This window comes from Rhincodon typus, chromosome 24 (assembly GCF_021869965.1).
Source record: "Rhincodon typus isolate 14 chromosome 24, sRhiTyp1.1, whole genome shotgun sequence".
In the NCBI taxonomy this organism is placed as follows: Eukaryota; Metazoa; Chordata; class Chondrichthyes; order Orectolobiformes; family Rhincodontidae; genus Rhincodon; species Rhincodon typus.
The window spans coordinates 762,561-780,867 of NC_063355.1; the positions used below are offsets into that span (position 1 = coordinate 762,561).

General features: G+C 45.4%; 1 protein-coding gene across 1 annotated transcript in view; it reads left to right on the forward strand.

Annotated features, from left to right (window-relative positions):
* si:ch211-225b11.4 overlaps positions 1–18,307 on the forward strand; it is a 226,885-nt gene that overhangs the window by 206,762 nt on the left and 1,816 nt on the right. The window contains exons 24-25 of the mRNA XM_048611680.1: positions 4,154–4,417; positions 16,566–16,771. Coding sequence (XP_048467637.1) covers positions 4,154–4,417; positions 16,566–16,771 — 470 coding nt within the window. The remainder of the gene's footprint in view (positions 1–4,153; positions 4,418–16,565; positions 16,772–18,307) is intronic.

Sequence of the window (18,307 nt, forward strand, 5' to 3'; positions counted from 1 at the left end):
GAAGGGCCTGTACTGCGCTGTAATGTTCTATGTTCTATGTTCTATGAGGTTACTGTGCTTTATAACCCAAAGACAAATGTGAACAGAACACATATATGCTAGATCTGATGGAATGCCATCATATTCAGTGCTCAATCTGAGGGAATGCGGGTGGGTGTGATTACTGCTGGATCTGCGGGAATGCAAGAGTGTTTGAAGTTAGATCTGAGGAAATGCTGGATTTTTGAGAATGTAATTGTGTTCAATGCTGGATTTGTGGGAATGCGAGCGTGTTCACTGCTGGATTTGTGGCAATGATAGTGCGTTCAATGCTGGATGAGAACATTAAACATAGAAGCAGAATTAGGCAATTTGGCCCATTGAGTCTATTCCACCATTCGATCAGGGCTGATATGTTTCTCAGCCCCATTCTCCTGCCTTCTCCCTATATCCTTTGATCCATTTATTAATTAAGAACCTAACTAACTGTCTTAAGTACACTGACCAACTTAGCCTTCACAGCCTTCTGTAGCAATGAGTTTCACTGCCCTCTGACTCAAGAAATTCCTCCTCATCTTAGTTTAAAAGGTTGGGCCTTCAGTCTGAGACTGTGCCCTCAGGTCTTAGTATCTTCCATGAATGGAAATATCTTCTCCATGCCCACTGTATCAGGCTTCTTAGTATTCTGTCAATTCCTATGAGATACACCTCTCATCCTTCAAAAATCCATCAATACAGATTCAGAGTCCTCAACCACTACCCATATGACAAGTCCTTCATCCCTGGGATCATTCTTATAAACTTCCCCTGGACACCCCTCCAATGCCAGCTCATCCTTTCTTAGATATGGGACCTAAAACTACTCACAGTATTCCAGTTGCAGTCTGACTAGAGCCTTATACAACCTCTGCTCTCATATTGTAGCTTCTTGAATTGGTACTAACATTACAATTGCCTTTCTAACTGCCATCTGAGCCTGCATGTTAACCTTAAAAGAATCCTGAACTCTGATTCCTAAGTCTAGATTTCCAAAGCCTTTCCCCTTTAAGAAAATAATCTATGCCTCCAATCTTCCTGCCAAAGTGCATCATACTTTTCCATCTGCCACTTCCACATTCCTGGCCTGTCCAAGTACTTCTGCAGCCACCCTGCTTCCTCAATGTTATCTGTCCCTCCATCTATCTTTGTAACATCTGCAAACTTGGCAACAATCCCTCAGTTCTTATCCAAATTGTTCATGTATAATATGAATAGTTGTGGTCCCAACACTGATCCCTAGTCAGCGGCTACCATTCTGAAAAAGATCCCTTTATCCCTACTCTGCCTTATGCCTTTCAGCCAATCCTCTATCCATGCCTTTACTTTGCCGCTAACACCATAGGCTCTTAACTTTTTTAGTAGCCTCCTAAGCAGCATCTTATCAAAAGCCTTCTGTAAATCCAGGTAGATGATGTCCACTGCTTCTCCTTTGTCTAACCTGCTCAGTAGCTCCTCAAAGAATTTTAACAGGTTTGTCAGGTATGACCTCCTCTTAATGAAGCCATGTTAACTCAGCCCTTTTTTTTACCATAAACTTCTAGTTACTCCATATCTCCTCTTTAATAATGGACTCTAAAACCTTACCAACGACCAAGATAAGGCTAACCAGCCTATAGTTTGCCACCTTCTGCCTCCTTCCCTTCTTCAGCAGGAATGTTACATTAGCCATTTTCCAGTTCTCTGTGACCCTGCTTGATTCCTGTTATTCCTGAAAGATCACCACCAACGTCTCCATAATCTCCTCAGCTATCTCCTTCAGAACTCTGGTCTGGGTGATTTATCCACCTTCTGACTTTTCAGTTTTCCCAGTACCTTCTCTTCAGTGATATCCACTACCCTTACCTCTGACCCATAAGTCTCTTGAAGTTCTGGTATGTCGCTGGTGTCATCCACTATGAAAACTGAAGCAAAGTACCTATTCAGTTCCTCCACCATTTGTTTGTTCTCCTTTACTAATTCTCCAGCCTCATTTTCCAATGGCCCAATGTCTAATCTTGTCTCTTTTAGATATCTGAAAGAAACTGTTGCAATCTTCTTTAATATTACATTGCTGCGCCATATCGCCACCCTTTTAACATTTTCCATGCAATTGAATCCACCCTCCCCGACTAGTTAGTTCAAAGCCCTATCCACAGCCCTAGTTATGTGGTTCGCAAGGATTCTGGTCCCAGCATGATTCAGGTGGATCCCATCCCATTGCCCAGGACCGTTAAGAAACTACAGAAGGTTGTGTGCGTAGCCCAGACAAACACGGAAGCCGTGGACTCATTTATATCTCTCATTGCTGTGGAAATGCTGCCAACATCATCATAGACCCATCCCACCCCAGTAATGCTCCCCTACAACCTCTTCTGTCATGCAGAAGATACAGAAGCTTGAACACATGCACCAATAGGTTCAAGAACAGCTTCTTCAGTGCCATTATTAGATTGATAAATAGACTCCCTAATGTTCAAATGATTCAAATAATGTTGACCTTGTTAAGGTTGATCTTGCCACGCGCACGTCCTGTGTGGTGTAACCTGTATGCCTCACCCTGTCCAAGTTTTTCACCCTACAATCTGTATGTCTTTGCTTACTATGATCTGCCTGTACCTCTCGCAAACAAAGTTTTTCACTGTACTTAGGTACACATGATAATAAATCAAATCTAATCAAATTAAATTAAATCAAATCAAATCACAAGCTTCAAAATCTCCCCTCCCCCGACTGCATCCCAAAACCAGCCCAGCTCGTCCCCACTTCCCTAACCTGTCCGTCTTTTCTCCCACCTATCCACTCCTCCCACCTCCAGCCCCACCCCCACCCCCACCTCCTACCTACCAGCCTCATCCCGCCTCCTTGACATGTCCATCTTCCCTGGACTGACCTACCCCCACCCTAACTCCCCACCTACACTCACCTTTACTGGATCCTCTTTGACCCGTCTGTCTCCTCTCCACCTATCTGCTCCTTTATCCATCTTCCATCCACCTCCCCCTCTCTCTCTCTCTTTATTTCAGAATCCTCTTCCCCTCCCCCATTTCTGAAGAAGGGTCTAGACCCGAAACGTCAGATTTCTTGCTCCTCTGATGCTGCTTGACCTGTTGTGTTCATCCAGCTCTACACCTTGTTATCTCAGATTCTCTAGCATCAGCAGTTCCCACTATCTCTAAATCAAATCAACTCTCTCTTTCCGTTGTACTGGTGTCAGTTGTCCTATGAAACCCATTCTCCAACATCAATCTTTGAGCTACACGTTTACGTCTTTAATCTTGTTGACCCTGTGCCAATTAGCTCGTGGGCTGAGATAGTAATCAAAGATTATCGCTTTTTTGGTTCTGCTTTTTAACTTAGCCCCTAAGTACTCACGTTCCCGCAGTAGAACCTCTTTCCTCTTTTTACCTGTATTATTGATACCCATGTGAACCACAACAAGTGGATCTATCCCCTCCCACTCCAAGTTCCTCTGCAGCCCAGATAAGATATCCTGAACCTGGGCACCAGGCAAGCAACACAGCTTTCAGGACTCCCAATCCTGGCCACAGAGGACAGTGTCTATTTCCCTGACTACTATCCCTGATTACAACTAAATTTCTCTTTTCCCATTCTTATGAATGGCTCCCTATGCTATGGAACTATGGTCAGTTTTCTCAACCTCCCTATAGCTCCCACTCTCATCCACACAGGAAGCAAGTATTTAAAAACTGTTAGACAAGCTAAAGGGCTGAGAATCCTTCAGCGCTGCCTCCAGAATCCCTCTACCTGCCTCGTTCGTAGTCACACCCTCCTGTCCCTGACCACTGATTTGATGCAATACAAGTGTGTTCAGCGCTTGATTTGAGAGAATGGAATCGTGTTCAATGCTGATTTTGAGGGAATGCCATTCAGTTGAATGCTGGATCTGATGGAATGAGAGGGTATTATTTGCAACATCTGATGGAATGCGATTGTGTTCATTGCTGGATTTGAGGGAATTCGAGTGCATTCACTGCTCAATCTGAGGGAATGCAAGTGTATTCAGTGCTGGATTTGTGAGAATGTGAGTGTGCTCAATGCTGAATCTGAGGGAATATGATGACTGCTAAATTTGAGGGAATACGATTACATTCAATACTGGCTTCACCTGATTGCCTGTTATTTTTCTGACTTTTAGGATAACAAATGGAGGAATCTGTTTGTTGCAAGATGAGGATCCAAGGGTGAGGACAGAAGCTGCCAAGTTTGCTACGCAGGTGTACCTGTTATCTGATAGCAGCAGTGAGCAGTTAACTCACTTTCAGCCTAACAGGGCTCTGCGCTGTCTGCTTGAGTTCCTGTTGCAGAATTGTTGGGACTGCAAGCAAATATTTGAAGTTTTGATGCAGTATGTTCCAGCTATAGATGTGGCCGCAATCTTGGTTGAACTAAGGAGTGAGAAGTAAGTTTGAATTTGATTCCTGGATGAGTATAATAGTTAAGACAAATGAGCTTTGAACCTGGATTAGTATATGGAACTGCAATGTTGTAGTCATTTAAGAAACTTGATTGAGCGAAGGGCAGGACTAGCACCTCAGCGTTCCAGGATTTAGATGTTTCAAGCTTGCTAGAGAGGGACATAAAAGGGTGGGGAAGTTTCATTACGATTAAGGAGAATTTCACAGCTGCACTAAGAGAGGACATCTTGGAGGGCTCATCCAGCGAGGCCATATGGGTACAACTCAAGAATAAAAAAGGTGCAATCACTTTGATCGGGTTATTTAATTTCCCTATTATTTACTGGGACTCCCTTATTGCCAGGGGCTTAGATTAGGGCAGACTTTAAGTGAACCAAGGAGGGATTCTTGAAACAATATGTAGATAGTCCAACGAGGGAAGGGTCCATACTAGACCTTGCAGTGGGTGATTGAAGTTTCAGTGGAGGAGCCTTTTGGGAACAGTGATCATAATTCCATAAGTTTTAAGATCATTATGGGAAAGATAACAAGAACAGAAATTGCTGGAAAAGCTGAGCAGGTCTGGCAGTATCTGTGGGGAGAAGTAAGAGTTAGCGTTCCTCAGAACTCGACCCGAAACGTTAACTCTTATTTCTCTCCACAGATGCTGCCAGGTCTGCTGAGCTTTTCCAGCAATTTCTGTTTTCATTATCTTTCCCAACTCCTATACTCAATGCACTGACCGATGAAGGCAAGTGTACCAATGCCTTTTTCACTACCCTATCTACGTGCAACTCCACTTTCAAGGAATTGTGAACCCGCGTTCCAAGGTCTCTTTGATAGGCAACACTCCCCAGGACCTTACCATTAAGTATATAAGTCATGTCCTGATTTGCCGTACTAAAATGTAGTGTCTCACATTTATCTAGATTCAACTCCATCTGCCACTGCATGGCCTGTTGGCCCATGCGATCAAGGTCCTGTTGTACTCTGAGGTAACCTTCTTCACTGTCCACTACATCACCGATTTTGGTGCCATCTGCCAAGCTTACTAGGTGTAGCTCCTACGTTCACATCCAAATAATTTATATAAATGCCAAAAAGCAGTGGACCCAGCACCAAACCTTGCAGCACACCGCTGGTCACAGACATTCACTCTGAAAAACAATCCTCCACCACCACCCTCTGTCTCCTACTTTCAAGCCAATTTTGTGTCCACATGGCTAGTTCTCCCTCTATTCCATATCATCTAACCTTGTTAACCAGTCTACCGTGCCAAACCTTGTCGAATGCCTTACTGAAGTCCATGTAGACACCACCACTCTGCCTTCATCACTTTGTCACTTCTTCAAAAAATGCAATCCTAGCTGGAGGATGGGAAAAAATTGTGGCTGTGAGAGCTGCTCTTTTTTGAGGTTCTTCCAGTGTTGGAGTTGATTTCCTTGAATTTTTGGAGCAGTAATTATTGTTTTACAAGTTGTTGCATTGTTTTGAAACTTTCGGAATAAAAAGAGGAAGAGAGACAATGCTGAGACCACATGGGAGGTGAAAAATGGAGAAGTAAACCTGCACAGCTGTGTGATCCAGCAGTGAACCTGCACAGCTGACTGCCTGTACTGTTTAGTAACAAGTATCTCTGGACATTGGAGGTAAAAATACCTGGATTATTCCCAATACCGTGAACTAGTGAGAGTAGGAGTAGGAGGATAGAGCAGATAAATGTGTGCCTGTGGAGCTGGTGTAAGGGAGAAGGATTCACATTTTTGGATCATTGGAATCTCTTCTAGGGTAGAAGTGACCTGTAAAGGAAGGACGGGTTGCACCTGAATTGGTAGGGGACTAATATGCTGGCGGGGAGATTTGCTAGAGCTGCTCCAGAGGATTTAAACTGGTAAGGGGTGGAGGTGGGACCCAGGGAGATAGTGAGAAAAGAGATCAGTCAGAGACTAATGCAGTTAGGAAAAGGAGCGAGTAAAACAGTCAGGGCAGGCAGAGAACAATTTCGGATTGATAAATTAAACTGCATTGATTTCATTGCGAGAGGCCTAACAGGTAAGGCAGATGAACTCAGGACATGGTTGGGAACATGGGACTGGGACATCATAGCAATTACAGAAACCTGGCTCAGGGACGGACAGGACTGGCAGCTCGATGCTCTAGGTTATAGATGCTACAGGAAGGGTAGAAAGGGGGGCAAGAGATGAGGTAGAGTGGCGTTTTAGAGTAGGGATAACATTACGGCTGTATTTAGGGAGGATATTCCAGGGAATACGTTCAGTGAGGTTATTCGGGTGGAACAGAGAAATAAGAAAGGGATGATCACCTTATTAGGATTGTACTATGGACACCCCAACAATCAGCGGGAAATTGAGAAGCAAATTTGTAAGATGATCTCAGTTACCTGTAAGAATAATAGGGTAGTAGTGGTAGGGGATTTTAACTTTCCAAACATAGACTGGGACTGCTGTAGTAATAAGGGCTTGGATGGAGAGGAATTTGTTAAGCGCGTACAAGAAAATTTTCTGATTCAGTATGTGGATGTACCTACCAGAGACAGAGCAGTACTTGTCCTACAATTGGGAAATACGGCAGGGCAGGTGACTGAGGAGGAGCACTTTGGGGCCAGTGACCATAATTTTAATAGGTTCAACATAGCGATAGTAAATGCTCAGCTGGATTTAGAAGTTAAAGTCCTAAATTGGAGGAAGGCTAATTTTGATGGTATTTAGCAAGAACTTTCAAAAGTTGATTGGTGGCGGATATTTGCAGGCAAAGGGACAGCTAGGAAGTGGGAAGCCTTCAAAATGGGATAACGAGCGTATACACAGTGGGCGTATTAGTGAGAAGCAACATGGTTTTGTGAAGGGGAGGTCGTGTCTCACTAACTTGATTGAGTTTTTTGAGGAAGTGATGAAGATGATCGATGAGGGTAGGGCAGTGGATATTGTCTATATGGACTTCAGTAAGTCCCTCATGGCAAGCTGATACAGAAGGTAAAGTCGCATGGGGTCAGAGGTGAGCTTGCAAGGTGGATAAAAAAGCTGGCTCGGTCATAGAAGACAGAGGGTAGCAGTGGAAGCATGTGTTTCTGAATGGAGGGCTATGACTAGTGGCGTTCCTCAGGGATCAGTGTTGGGACCTTTGCTGTTTGGAATATATATAAATGATTTGGAGGAGAATGTAACTGGTCTGATTAGTAACTTTGCCGATGACACAAAGGTTGGTGGAATTGCGGATAGCGATGAGGACCGTCAAAGGATACAGCTGGATATAGATTGGTTGGTGACTTGGGCAGCGAGATGGCAGATGGAGTTTACTGCGGAAACATGTGAGGTAATGCATTTTGGAAGGTCTAATCCAGATGGAAAATATACAGTAAATGGCAAAACCCTCAAGAGTACTGATAGGCAGAGGGATCTGGGTGTACAGGTAAACAGGTCACTGAAAGTGGCAATGCAGGTGGAAAAGGTAGTCAACAAGGCATTAGGCATGCTTGCCTTCATTGGCGGGGGCATTGAGTTTAAAAATTGGCAGGTAATGTTGCAGCTTTATAGAACCTTAGTTAGGCTGCATTTGGAATATTGTGTTCAATCTGGTCGTCACACTGCCAGAAGGATGTGCTGGCTTTGGAGAGGGTACAGAGAGGATTTACCAAGATGTTGCCTGGTATGGAGGGCATTAGCTATGAGGAGAGGTTGGAGAAACTTGGGTTGTTCTCACTGGAACGACGGAGGTTGAGGGGTGACCTGATAGAGGTCTACAAGATTATGAAGGACATGGACAGACTGGACAGTCAGAAGCTTTTTCCCAGGGTGGAAGAGTCAGTTACCAGGAGCCATGGGTTTAAGGTGAGAGGGGCAAGGTTTAAAGGTGATGTACGAGGCAAGTTTTTACACAGAGGCTGGTGGGTGCCTGGAACTTGCTGCCGGGAAAGTAGTGGAAGCAGATACTAAAGGGCGTCTTGACAAATATTTGAATAGGATGGTGCCCGGAAAGGTAGGGGGTTTTAGTTGTGATGGGCAGCATGTCGGTGCAGGCTTGGAGGGCCAAAGGGCCTGTTCCTGTGCTGTAACTTTCTTTGTTTCTTGTTCTTTGAGAGTTCAGAGACAGTATGTTCCTGTTAGATTGAAGGCAAGGCTGGTCGGTGTAGGGAACGCTGGATGACTAGAGAAATAGAGGTTTTGGTTAAGGAAAAGAAGGAGGTAAATGTCAGCTATAGACAGCAGGGATCAAGTGAATTCACAGAAGAGTATAAAGGCAGTAAGAGAGCAATCAGAAGGGCAAAAGGGGACATGGGACAGCTTTGGCAATTAGGGTTGACAACAATCCTTCGGGATTCTACAAATACATTAAGGACAAAAGGGTACCGAGGGAGAGTATAGGGCCCCTTAAAGGTCAGCAAGGTCACCTATGTGTGGAACTGCAGGAGATGAGGGAGATACTAAATGAGTATTTTGCATCAGTGTTTACTGTGGAGAATGATATGGAAACTAGAGAACTTGGGGCAATAAGTAGCGACATGTTGGAAATGTCCATATTACAGAGGAGGAGGTGTTGGATGTCTTAAAACGCATCAAGCTGGATATGTCCCTGGAACCCGATCAGGTATACCCTAGAACTTTGGGGGAAGCTAGGGAAATGATTGCTGGGCCCCTTGCTGAAATATTTGTATCATCAATAGCACAGGTGAGGTTCCAGAAATCTGGAGGTTGGCTAATGTGATGCCACTATTTAAGAAAGGTGGCAAGGAAAAGCCAGGGAATTATAAACTGGTGAGCCTGTTGGTGGTGGGCAAGTTGTTGGAAGAAATCCTGAGGGGCAGGATTTACATGTATTTGGAAAGGCAAGGACTGTTTAGGGATCATCAACATGGCTTTGTGCATGGGAAATCATAAATCACTAACTTACTTGAATTTATTGAAGAAGTAACAAAAAGGATTGATGAAGTCAGAGTGGTGGACTTGGTCTATATGGACTTCAGTCAGCAGTTCGACGAGTTTCTGCATGTTAGACTAGTTAGTAAGGTTAGATCACATGGAATACAGGGAGAACTATCTATTTGGCTGCAGAACCAGCTTGAAGGCAGGAGACAGAGAGTGGTGGTGGAGAGTTGCTTTTCAGTCTGGAGGCCTGTGACCAGTGGTGTGCCACAAGGATCGGTCCACTGCTTTTTGTCATTTATATAAATGATTCAAATGTGAACACAAGTTTTGCAGATGACACCAAAATTTGTGGTGTAGTGGGCAGCCAAGAAGGTTACCTTAGAGTACAATGGGATCTTGAACAGATGGCCAATAGGCCAAGGACTGGCAGATGGAGTTTAATTTAGGTAAATGTGAGATGCTTCATTTTGGAAAGGTAAATCAGGTCAGGACTTATACACTTAATGATAAGGTCCTGGCGAGTGTTGCTGAACCAAGAGACCTTGGAGTGCAGGTTCATAGTTCCTTGAAAGTAGAGTCACAGACAGTGAAGAAGGCATTTGGTATGCTTGCCTTTATCAGACAGTGCATTGAGTATAGGAGTTGGGAGGTCATGTTGCAGCTGTACAGGACATTGGTTAGGCCACTTTTGGAATACTGCATTCAGTTCTGGTCTGTCTGTATAGGAAGGATATTGTGAAACTTGAAAAGGTTCTGAAAAGATTTACAAGGATGTTGCCAGGGTTGGAGGGTTTGTGCTGTGGGGAGAATCTGAATAGACTGGTACTATTTTCCTTAGAGCATCAGAGGCTGAGGGAAAACTTATAGAAGTTTATAAAATCACGAGTGGCATGGATGAATTGTCAAGGTCTTTCCCCCAGGGTAGCGGTGTCCAAAACTAGAGAGTATAGGTTTAAGGTGAGAGGGGAAAGATTTGAAAGGGACCTAAGAGGCACCTTTTTCACACAGAGGGTGGTGCATGTATGGAATGAGCTGCCATAAGGAGTGGTGGAGGCTGGTGCAATTACATTTAAAAGGCATCTGGACGGGTAAATGAATAGGAAGGGATTATAGGAATATGGGCCAAATGCTGGCAAATGGGACCGGAGTAATTTAGGATATCTGGTCGGCACGGACAAGTTGGACCGAAGAGTCTGTTTCCATGCTGTACATTTCTGTGAACCTAAGTTAGTGTGACATGAGTTCTCATGCACAAAGCCATGTTGATGATTTCTAATCAATCCTCGCCTTTCCAAATACACGTAAATCCTGTCTCTCAGGATCCCTTCGAACAGCTTACCCACCACTGATGTCAGGCTTGCTGGCCTATAGTTCCGTGGCTTTTCCTTACCACCTTTCTTAAATAATGACACCATGTTATTCTGGCACCTCACCTGTGGCTATTGATTAAAATATATCTCAGCAAGGGGCCCAGCAATTACTTCCCTACTTCCCACAAAGTTCTAGGGTACACCTGGGGATTTATCCGCCTTGATGCGTTTTAAGATATCCAGCACCACCTCCTTTTCAAGATGTTGCTATTTATTTCCCCAAGTTCTCTAGCTTCCATATCCTTCTCCACAGTAAACACTGGAAAATACTTGTTTAGAATCTCTCCCATCTCCTGCGGTTTCAAACATAGGGGGCTTTGCTGATATTTAAGGGGCTCTTTTCTCTCTCTAGTTGCTCTTTTGTCCTTAATGTATTTGGAGAAACCCTTTGCATTCTCATCAACCCTATTTGCCAAAGTTATCTCCTATCCTCTTTTTGCCCTTCTGATTTCCCTCACAAGTATAGTCTACTGCCCTTATACTCCTCCAGGGGTTCACTCGATTCCTGCTGTCTATACCTTACATGTGCTTCCTGCATCTTCTTGACCAAAACATCAATTTCGCTAATCGTCCAGAGTTCCCTACACCTACCAGCCTTGCCCTTCACCCTAACAGGAACATATTGTCTCTGGACTCTCGTTGTCTCATTTTTGAAGGCTTCCCACTTTGCAGCCATCCTTTTACCTGCAAATAACCATTCCCAATCATCTTTTGAAAGTTCTTGGCCTTTCTCCAATTTAGAACTTTAACTTTTAGACCAGGTCTATCCTTTCCCATAACTATTTTAAAACTAATTAAATTATGATCACTGGTCTCAAAGTGTCCCCCAGTGACACCTCAGTCATTTGACCCGCCTTATTTCCCAGAGTAGGTCAAGTATTGCTCCTTCTCTAGTAGGTACTTCACATAATGAATCAGAAACTTTTCTTGTGCACACTTAACAAATTCCTCTCCAGCCAAGCCTTTAACACAATGGCAGTCCCAGTCTATGTTTCAAAAGTTAAAACCTCCTATCATAACCACCCTATTATTCTTATAGATAACTTAGAAATCTTACAACTTATCTTCTCAATTTTCCGCTGACTATTTGGGGGTCTATAGTACAATCCCAATGAGGTAGGCATCCCTTTCTTATTTCTCAGTTCCAATCAAATAACCTCACTGGACATACTCCCTGGAATATCCTCCCAAGTACGGCCGTAATGTTATCCCTAATCAAAAACACCAGTCCCCCTCCTCTCTTGTCCTCTTTCCTATCCTTTCTATAGCATCTATACCCTGGAACATTGAGCTGCCAGTCCGTCCATCCCTGAGCCACATCTCTGTAGTAGCTTTAATAGAACATAGCACAGTGCAACACAGGAACGGGCCCTTCAGCCCATGAGGCCATGCCGGACATGGCACCAAATGAAACTAATGCCTTCTGCTGGCCCTCGGTCCATATCCCTCCATTCCTTGCATATGTTATATCTAAAAGTCCCTTAAACGCCCCTATTGTGTCTGCCTCTACCACCACTACTGGCAGCATGTTCCAGACCTCTGTCACTCTCTGTGTAAAATACATGCCCCTCTCACCTTAAATGCCTGTCCCCTGGTATTAGACATTTCAACTCTGGGAAAATGATTCTGATTGTCAACCCTATCTATGCATTCTCGTAATTTTTTTTAATACAATCCCCACAGTGTGGAAACAGGACATTCGGCCCAACAAGCCCACTCCAACCCTCTGAACAGAATCCCACCCAGACCCATACCCCACCCATCCATGCAACCCTGCTTCTCCCATGGCCAACACACCCAACTTACACATCCCTGAACACTACAGGCAATTTAGCATGACCAATCCATGTAACTTGCACAGGCCCTTCGGCCCAACAAGTCCACACTGACCTCAGAGCATCCCATCCAGATCCATTCCTCTATAACCCACCTAATCTACACATCCCTGAACACTACGGACAATTTAGCATGGCCAATACACCTGGTCTGCACATCTATGAACTGTGGGAGGAAACCGGAGCACCTGGAGGGTACCCATGCAGACGCAAGGCGAATGTGCAAACTCCTCACAGACAGTCGCCCAAGGGTCGAATCGAACCCGAGTTCCTGGCGCTGTGAGACAGCAGTGCTAACCACTGAGCCCTCGTGCCACCTTATAGCTCATACTCTCTAATCTAGGCATCATCCCAGTAAACCTCCTGTGCACCGACTCCAAAGCCTCCACATTCTCCCTGTAAAGCGATGGCCAAAATTGAAGGCAATATGATATCGCAGTCCCATGTTCCCAACCGTGCTCTGAGCTCAACTGCCTTACCTATGCATTGGAAAAATGCAATTTAATTTATCAGTCCTAAGTTGTTCTCTGCTCTATTCCTGCCTGCCTTGATGTTTGACTTGCTCCTTTTCCCAACTGCACCAACCTCACACTGAGACGACAAGATGCAGAGCGAGATGAACACAACAGGCTAAGTAGCATCATAGGAGCAGAAAGGCTGATGTTTCGGGCCTAGACCCTTCATCAGAAATGGGGGAGGGGAAGGGGGTTCTGAAATAAATAGAGAGAGAGGGGGAAGCAGAAAGAAGATGGATAGAGGAGAGGATAGGTGGAGAGGAAACAAACAGGTCAAAGAGGCGGGGATGGAGCCAGTAAAGGTGAGTGTGGGTGGGGAGTTAGGGAGGGGATAGGTCAGTCCAGGGAGGATGGACAGTTCAAGGGGACGGGATGAGGTTAGTAGGCAGGAGATGGGGGTGCGGCTTGAGGTGGGAGGAGGGGATAGGTGGGAGGAAGAACAGGTTAGGGAGGCGGGGACGAGCTGGACTGGTTTTGGGATGCGGTAGGGGGAGGGGAGATTTTGAAGCTTGTGAAATCCACATTGATACCATTGGGCTGCAGGGTTCCCAAGCGGAATATGAGTTGCTGTTCCTGCAACCTTCGGGTGGCATCGTTGTGGCACTGCAGGAGGCCCAGGATGGACATGTCGTCTAAGGAATGGGAGGGGGAGTTGAAATGGTTTGCGACTGGGAGGTGCAGATGTTTATTGCGAACCGAGCGTAGGTGTTCTGCAAAGCGGTCCCCAAGCCTCCGCTTGGTTTCCCCGATGTAGAGGAGGCCACAACGGGTACAGCGGATGCAGTATACCACAATAAGAACCAAAAAAGGATCCCCCTCGTCCTCACGTACCACCCCACCAACCTCCGGATCCAACGCATCATCCTCCGACACTTCCGCCATCTGCAATCCGACCTCACCACCAAAGACATCTTTCCCTCCCCACCCTTATCTGCTTTCCGGAGGGACCACTCTCTCCATGACTCCCTTGTCCGCTTCACACTCCCCTCCAGCCCCACCACACCCGGCACTTTTCCCTGCAACCGCAGGAAGTGCTACACCTGCCCCCATCCCAGGCCCAAAGAAGACTTTCTTCATCAAGCAGATGTTCACCTACACATCTGCCAATGTGGTATACTGCATCTGCTGTACCCGTTGTGGCCTCCTCTACATCGGGGAAACCAAGCGGAGGCTCGGGGACCGCTTTGCAGAACACCTACGCTCGGTTCGCAATAAACAACTGCACCTCCCAGTCACGAGCCATTTCAACTCCCCCTCCCATTCCTCAGACGACATGTCCATCCTGGGCCTCCTGCAGTGCCACAACGATGCCACCCGAAGGTTGCAGGAACAGCAACTCATATTCTGCTTGGGAACCCTGCAGCCCAATGGTATCAATGTGGATTTCACAAGCTTCAAAATCTCCCCTCCCCCTACCGCATCCCAAAACCAGTCCAGCTCGTCCCCGCCTCCCTAACCTGTTCTTCCTCCCACCTATCCCCTCCTCCCACCTCAAGCCACACCCCCATCTCCTACCTACTAACCTCATCCCACCCCCTTGACCTGTCCGTCCTCCCTGGACTGACCTATCCCCTCCCTAACTCCCCACCTACACACACCTTTACTGGCTCCATCCCCGCCTCTTCGCTCTGTTTGTTTCCTCTCCACCTATCCTCTCCTCTATCCATCTTCTTTCCGCCTCCCCCTCTCTCCCTATTTATTTCAGAACCCCCTTCCCCTCCCCCATTTCTGATGAAGGATCTAGGCCCGAAATGTCAGCCTTTCTGCTCCTATGATGCTGCTCAGCCTGCTGTGTTCATCCAGCTCTGCACCTTGTTGTCTCGGATTCTCCAGCATCTGCAGTTCCTACTATCTCTAGCCTCACACTGATCTCTTTTCTCACTATCTGTCTGTATCCCGTAACAATCTCCCCAGCCCTTTCCCATTAGTTTCAATTCTCTCAGGTGGCACCAGCAACTCTCCCTGCCAGTATATTAGTCCCCTTCCAACTTAGGTGTAACCCATCCTTCTTACACAGGTCACTTCTACCCCAGAAGAGATTCCAGTGATCCAAAAATGTGTGTCTTTCTCCCCCGCGCCAGCTCCTCACCCACGCATTCATCTGCTCTATCCTCCTATTCCTACTCTCACCAGCACATAGCACCCTTGAGGACTTTTGAAGCTCCTGCCTGATTTCCTATATTCTCTCCTCAGAACCTTGTCGTTTTCTCTTTCTATCTCATTGGTTCCAGTGTGTACAATGACTTCCTGCTAGTCTCTTTCTCTTTTGAGAATATTCTATACTGTCTCTGAGACATCCTTGACCCTGGCACCCAGGAGGCAACAATATCTCATTGCCTGCCACAGAAAAGACAATCTATCCCCCTGACAAGAGAGTCCCCTATCAAAGTCAATCACTTGGAACCTGATGTACCCCTCATTATATTTGAGCCAATCTCAATTCCAGAAATTTAGCTGTCAGTGTTACATTCCCCTGAGAGTCTGTCACCCCCTACAATTTCCAAAACAACATATTTGCTTGAGGTGGGGATAGTCACAGGAGACTCCTGCACTACCTCCCTACGTCTCCTGCCTTTCCTAGAGGTAACACATTTACCTGACTGTATCTGCGGTTTTTCTACCTTCTGAAACTGTCATCTATTGCATACCCAGCTGCTGTAAATTCCTCATTACCACCAACCGCCACTGCAACCTATCCATGCGATCCGATAGGATTTGCAACCAAACATACTTTCTGCAGACGTAATCATCAGTGACATTAAAATTCTCCCTAATCTCCCACATCTGACAGGAAGACAATACCTCGTTTATGCATACTGTTTGTTCTCTGCCAGCCAATTAATCTTCTATCCATGCTGATACGTTACCTGCAACACCAAGCATTTTCATTTTCTGCAATAACCTCTGATGTGGCACTTAATCAAGTGCCTTCTGGAAATCAAAGTACAGACTGTTTACATACTCCCCTTTAGCTATTGCATATGTTACTCCTTCCAAGAACTCTAATTAAATTCAGTTAGAGATGAATTCCCTTTGACAAAAGTATGCTGGCTCTTCCTGAATACCTTGACTATTTTTCGAAGTGCTCAATCTATAATCCCTTTAAAGATTGAGCCTAACACCTTTGTCACAACAGACACCAAGTTAACTGGCCTACATTTCTTTTTTCTACCTCCCTCTCTTTTTGAATAGAGGAGATATGTTTGCTACTTTGTACACTGATGGAAGATTTCCCGAAACAAGGCAGTTTTGGAAAATTAACAGCAATGCATCTACTCACCCATTTGCAACATCTTCTAAAGACCCTAGTATGACGTCCATCTGAACCCTGAGACTTGTTGGCCTGCAAACAGCTTCTGCGATTTCCAACAGAGACATTTGATGAAGTCTATGTCCATCTATCTGTAGTTCCCTCTTTACCATCAGCAAGAGAGGGAAAGAGAAACAGAAAGGGATTTTCCAATCTTCAGTCAGCAATACTGCAAGGCTTAGAGCTGGTTAGGATTCATGAATTAGGTCATGGGTACTAATGAGTGTCATTGTATTTCAGAGCAGCAAATCTATACGAGGAGGATGAACCAAATGTCTTTGCCGAACCAACCGTCTTTGCTACAATCCTGCTGCCTTTTCTCCTCCAAATAGTAGAAAAGTGGGGTAGTACTGCAGCCTGTCATGGCTGGCTGAAGGCTTGGGCCATAGATAACCACTCGGACATTGTGAAGAATATGAAACAGCTTAACCAGAGATGGATCCAAGGTCAGAATGATTCGAGGTTATTACTGTTAACCCAAGCCAAATCATCATATCCCACTAATCTCTATTGTATGTGTCAACATTGCCCTTCACACTCAGGCCCAGTGCATCTCACACTGCCCTTTCACATCCTGGGACAGTGCATCACACACAGCCCTTTCACATTCTGGGACAATGAGTCAAACACTGCCCTTTCACACTCTGGGACTGTGCATCACTCATAGAATTGTAGAGTTATGCAGCACAGAAACAGACTCTTCGTTCCAACTCTGGCCACATATCCGAAATAAATCTAGTTATATTTGCCAACATTTGACCTGTGTCCCTCTAAACCCTTCCTATTCATATACCCATCGACATGCCTTTTAAATGTTGTAATTGTACCAGCTTCCACCACCACCTCTGGCAGCTCATTCCATACACGCACCACCCTCTACATGAAAACATTGTCCCTTAGGTCCCTTTTAAATCTTTCCCTCCCACCTTAAACAAATGCCGTCTAGTTTTGGACTCCCCCACCCTGAGGAAAAGACCTTGTTATTCATCCTATACATTCCCCTTATGATTTTATAAACTTCTATAAGGTCATCCCTCAGCCTCTAGCGCTCCAGAGAAAATAGCCCCCGCCTATTCAGCCTCTCCTGCTGGCTCGCACCCTCCAACCCTGGCAACATTCTTATAAATCTTTTCTGAATCCTTTCAAGTTTAACAATGTCTTTCCTATAGCAGGGAGACCAGAACTGAACGCAGTAGTCCAAACATGGTCTAACCAATGTCCTGTGTAGCCGCAACAAGACCTTCCAACTCCTGTACTCCGTGCACTGACTAATAAAGGCAAGCATATCAAACACCTTCTTCACTATCCTATCCTCCCGTGACCCCACTTTCAAGGAACTTTGAACCTGTACCCAAGATCTCTTTGTTCAGCAACATTCCCCAGGACCCTATCGTGAAGTGATATGTTCTGTCCTGATTTGCCTTTCCAAATTTCAGCACCTGATGTTTATCTAAATTAAACTCCATTTGCCACTCCCCACACATTGACACATCTGATCAAGGTCCCATTGCACACTGAAATAACTTTCTTCACTGTCCACTACACCACCAATTTTGGTGTCATCTGCGCACTTACTAACCATACCTCCTATATTCACATCCAAATCATTTCTATAAATGACAAAAAGTAGCGGACATAGCATCAATCCTGCGGCACACCACTGGTCACAGGCCTCCAGTCTGAAAAGCAACCCTTCACCACCAGCCTCTCCCTCCTACCTTCAAGCCAATTTTGTATCCAAATGGCTAGTTCTCCTTGGATTCCATGTGATCTAATCTTTCTAAGCAGCCTTCTATGCAGAACCTTGTCAAGCACCTTACTCAAGTCCATATAGACAACGTACACAGCCATGCCTTCATACCCTTGCATACTTTGGGATAGTGAGTCACACGGTGTCTTTTCACACTTTGGGACAGTCTGTCACACAGTGTCCTTTCACACTCCAGGACGGTGTGTTGTGCTCCGTCATTTAACACGCTGGG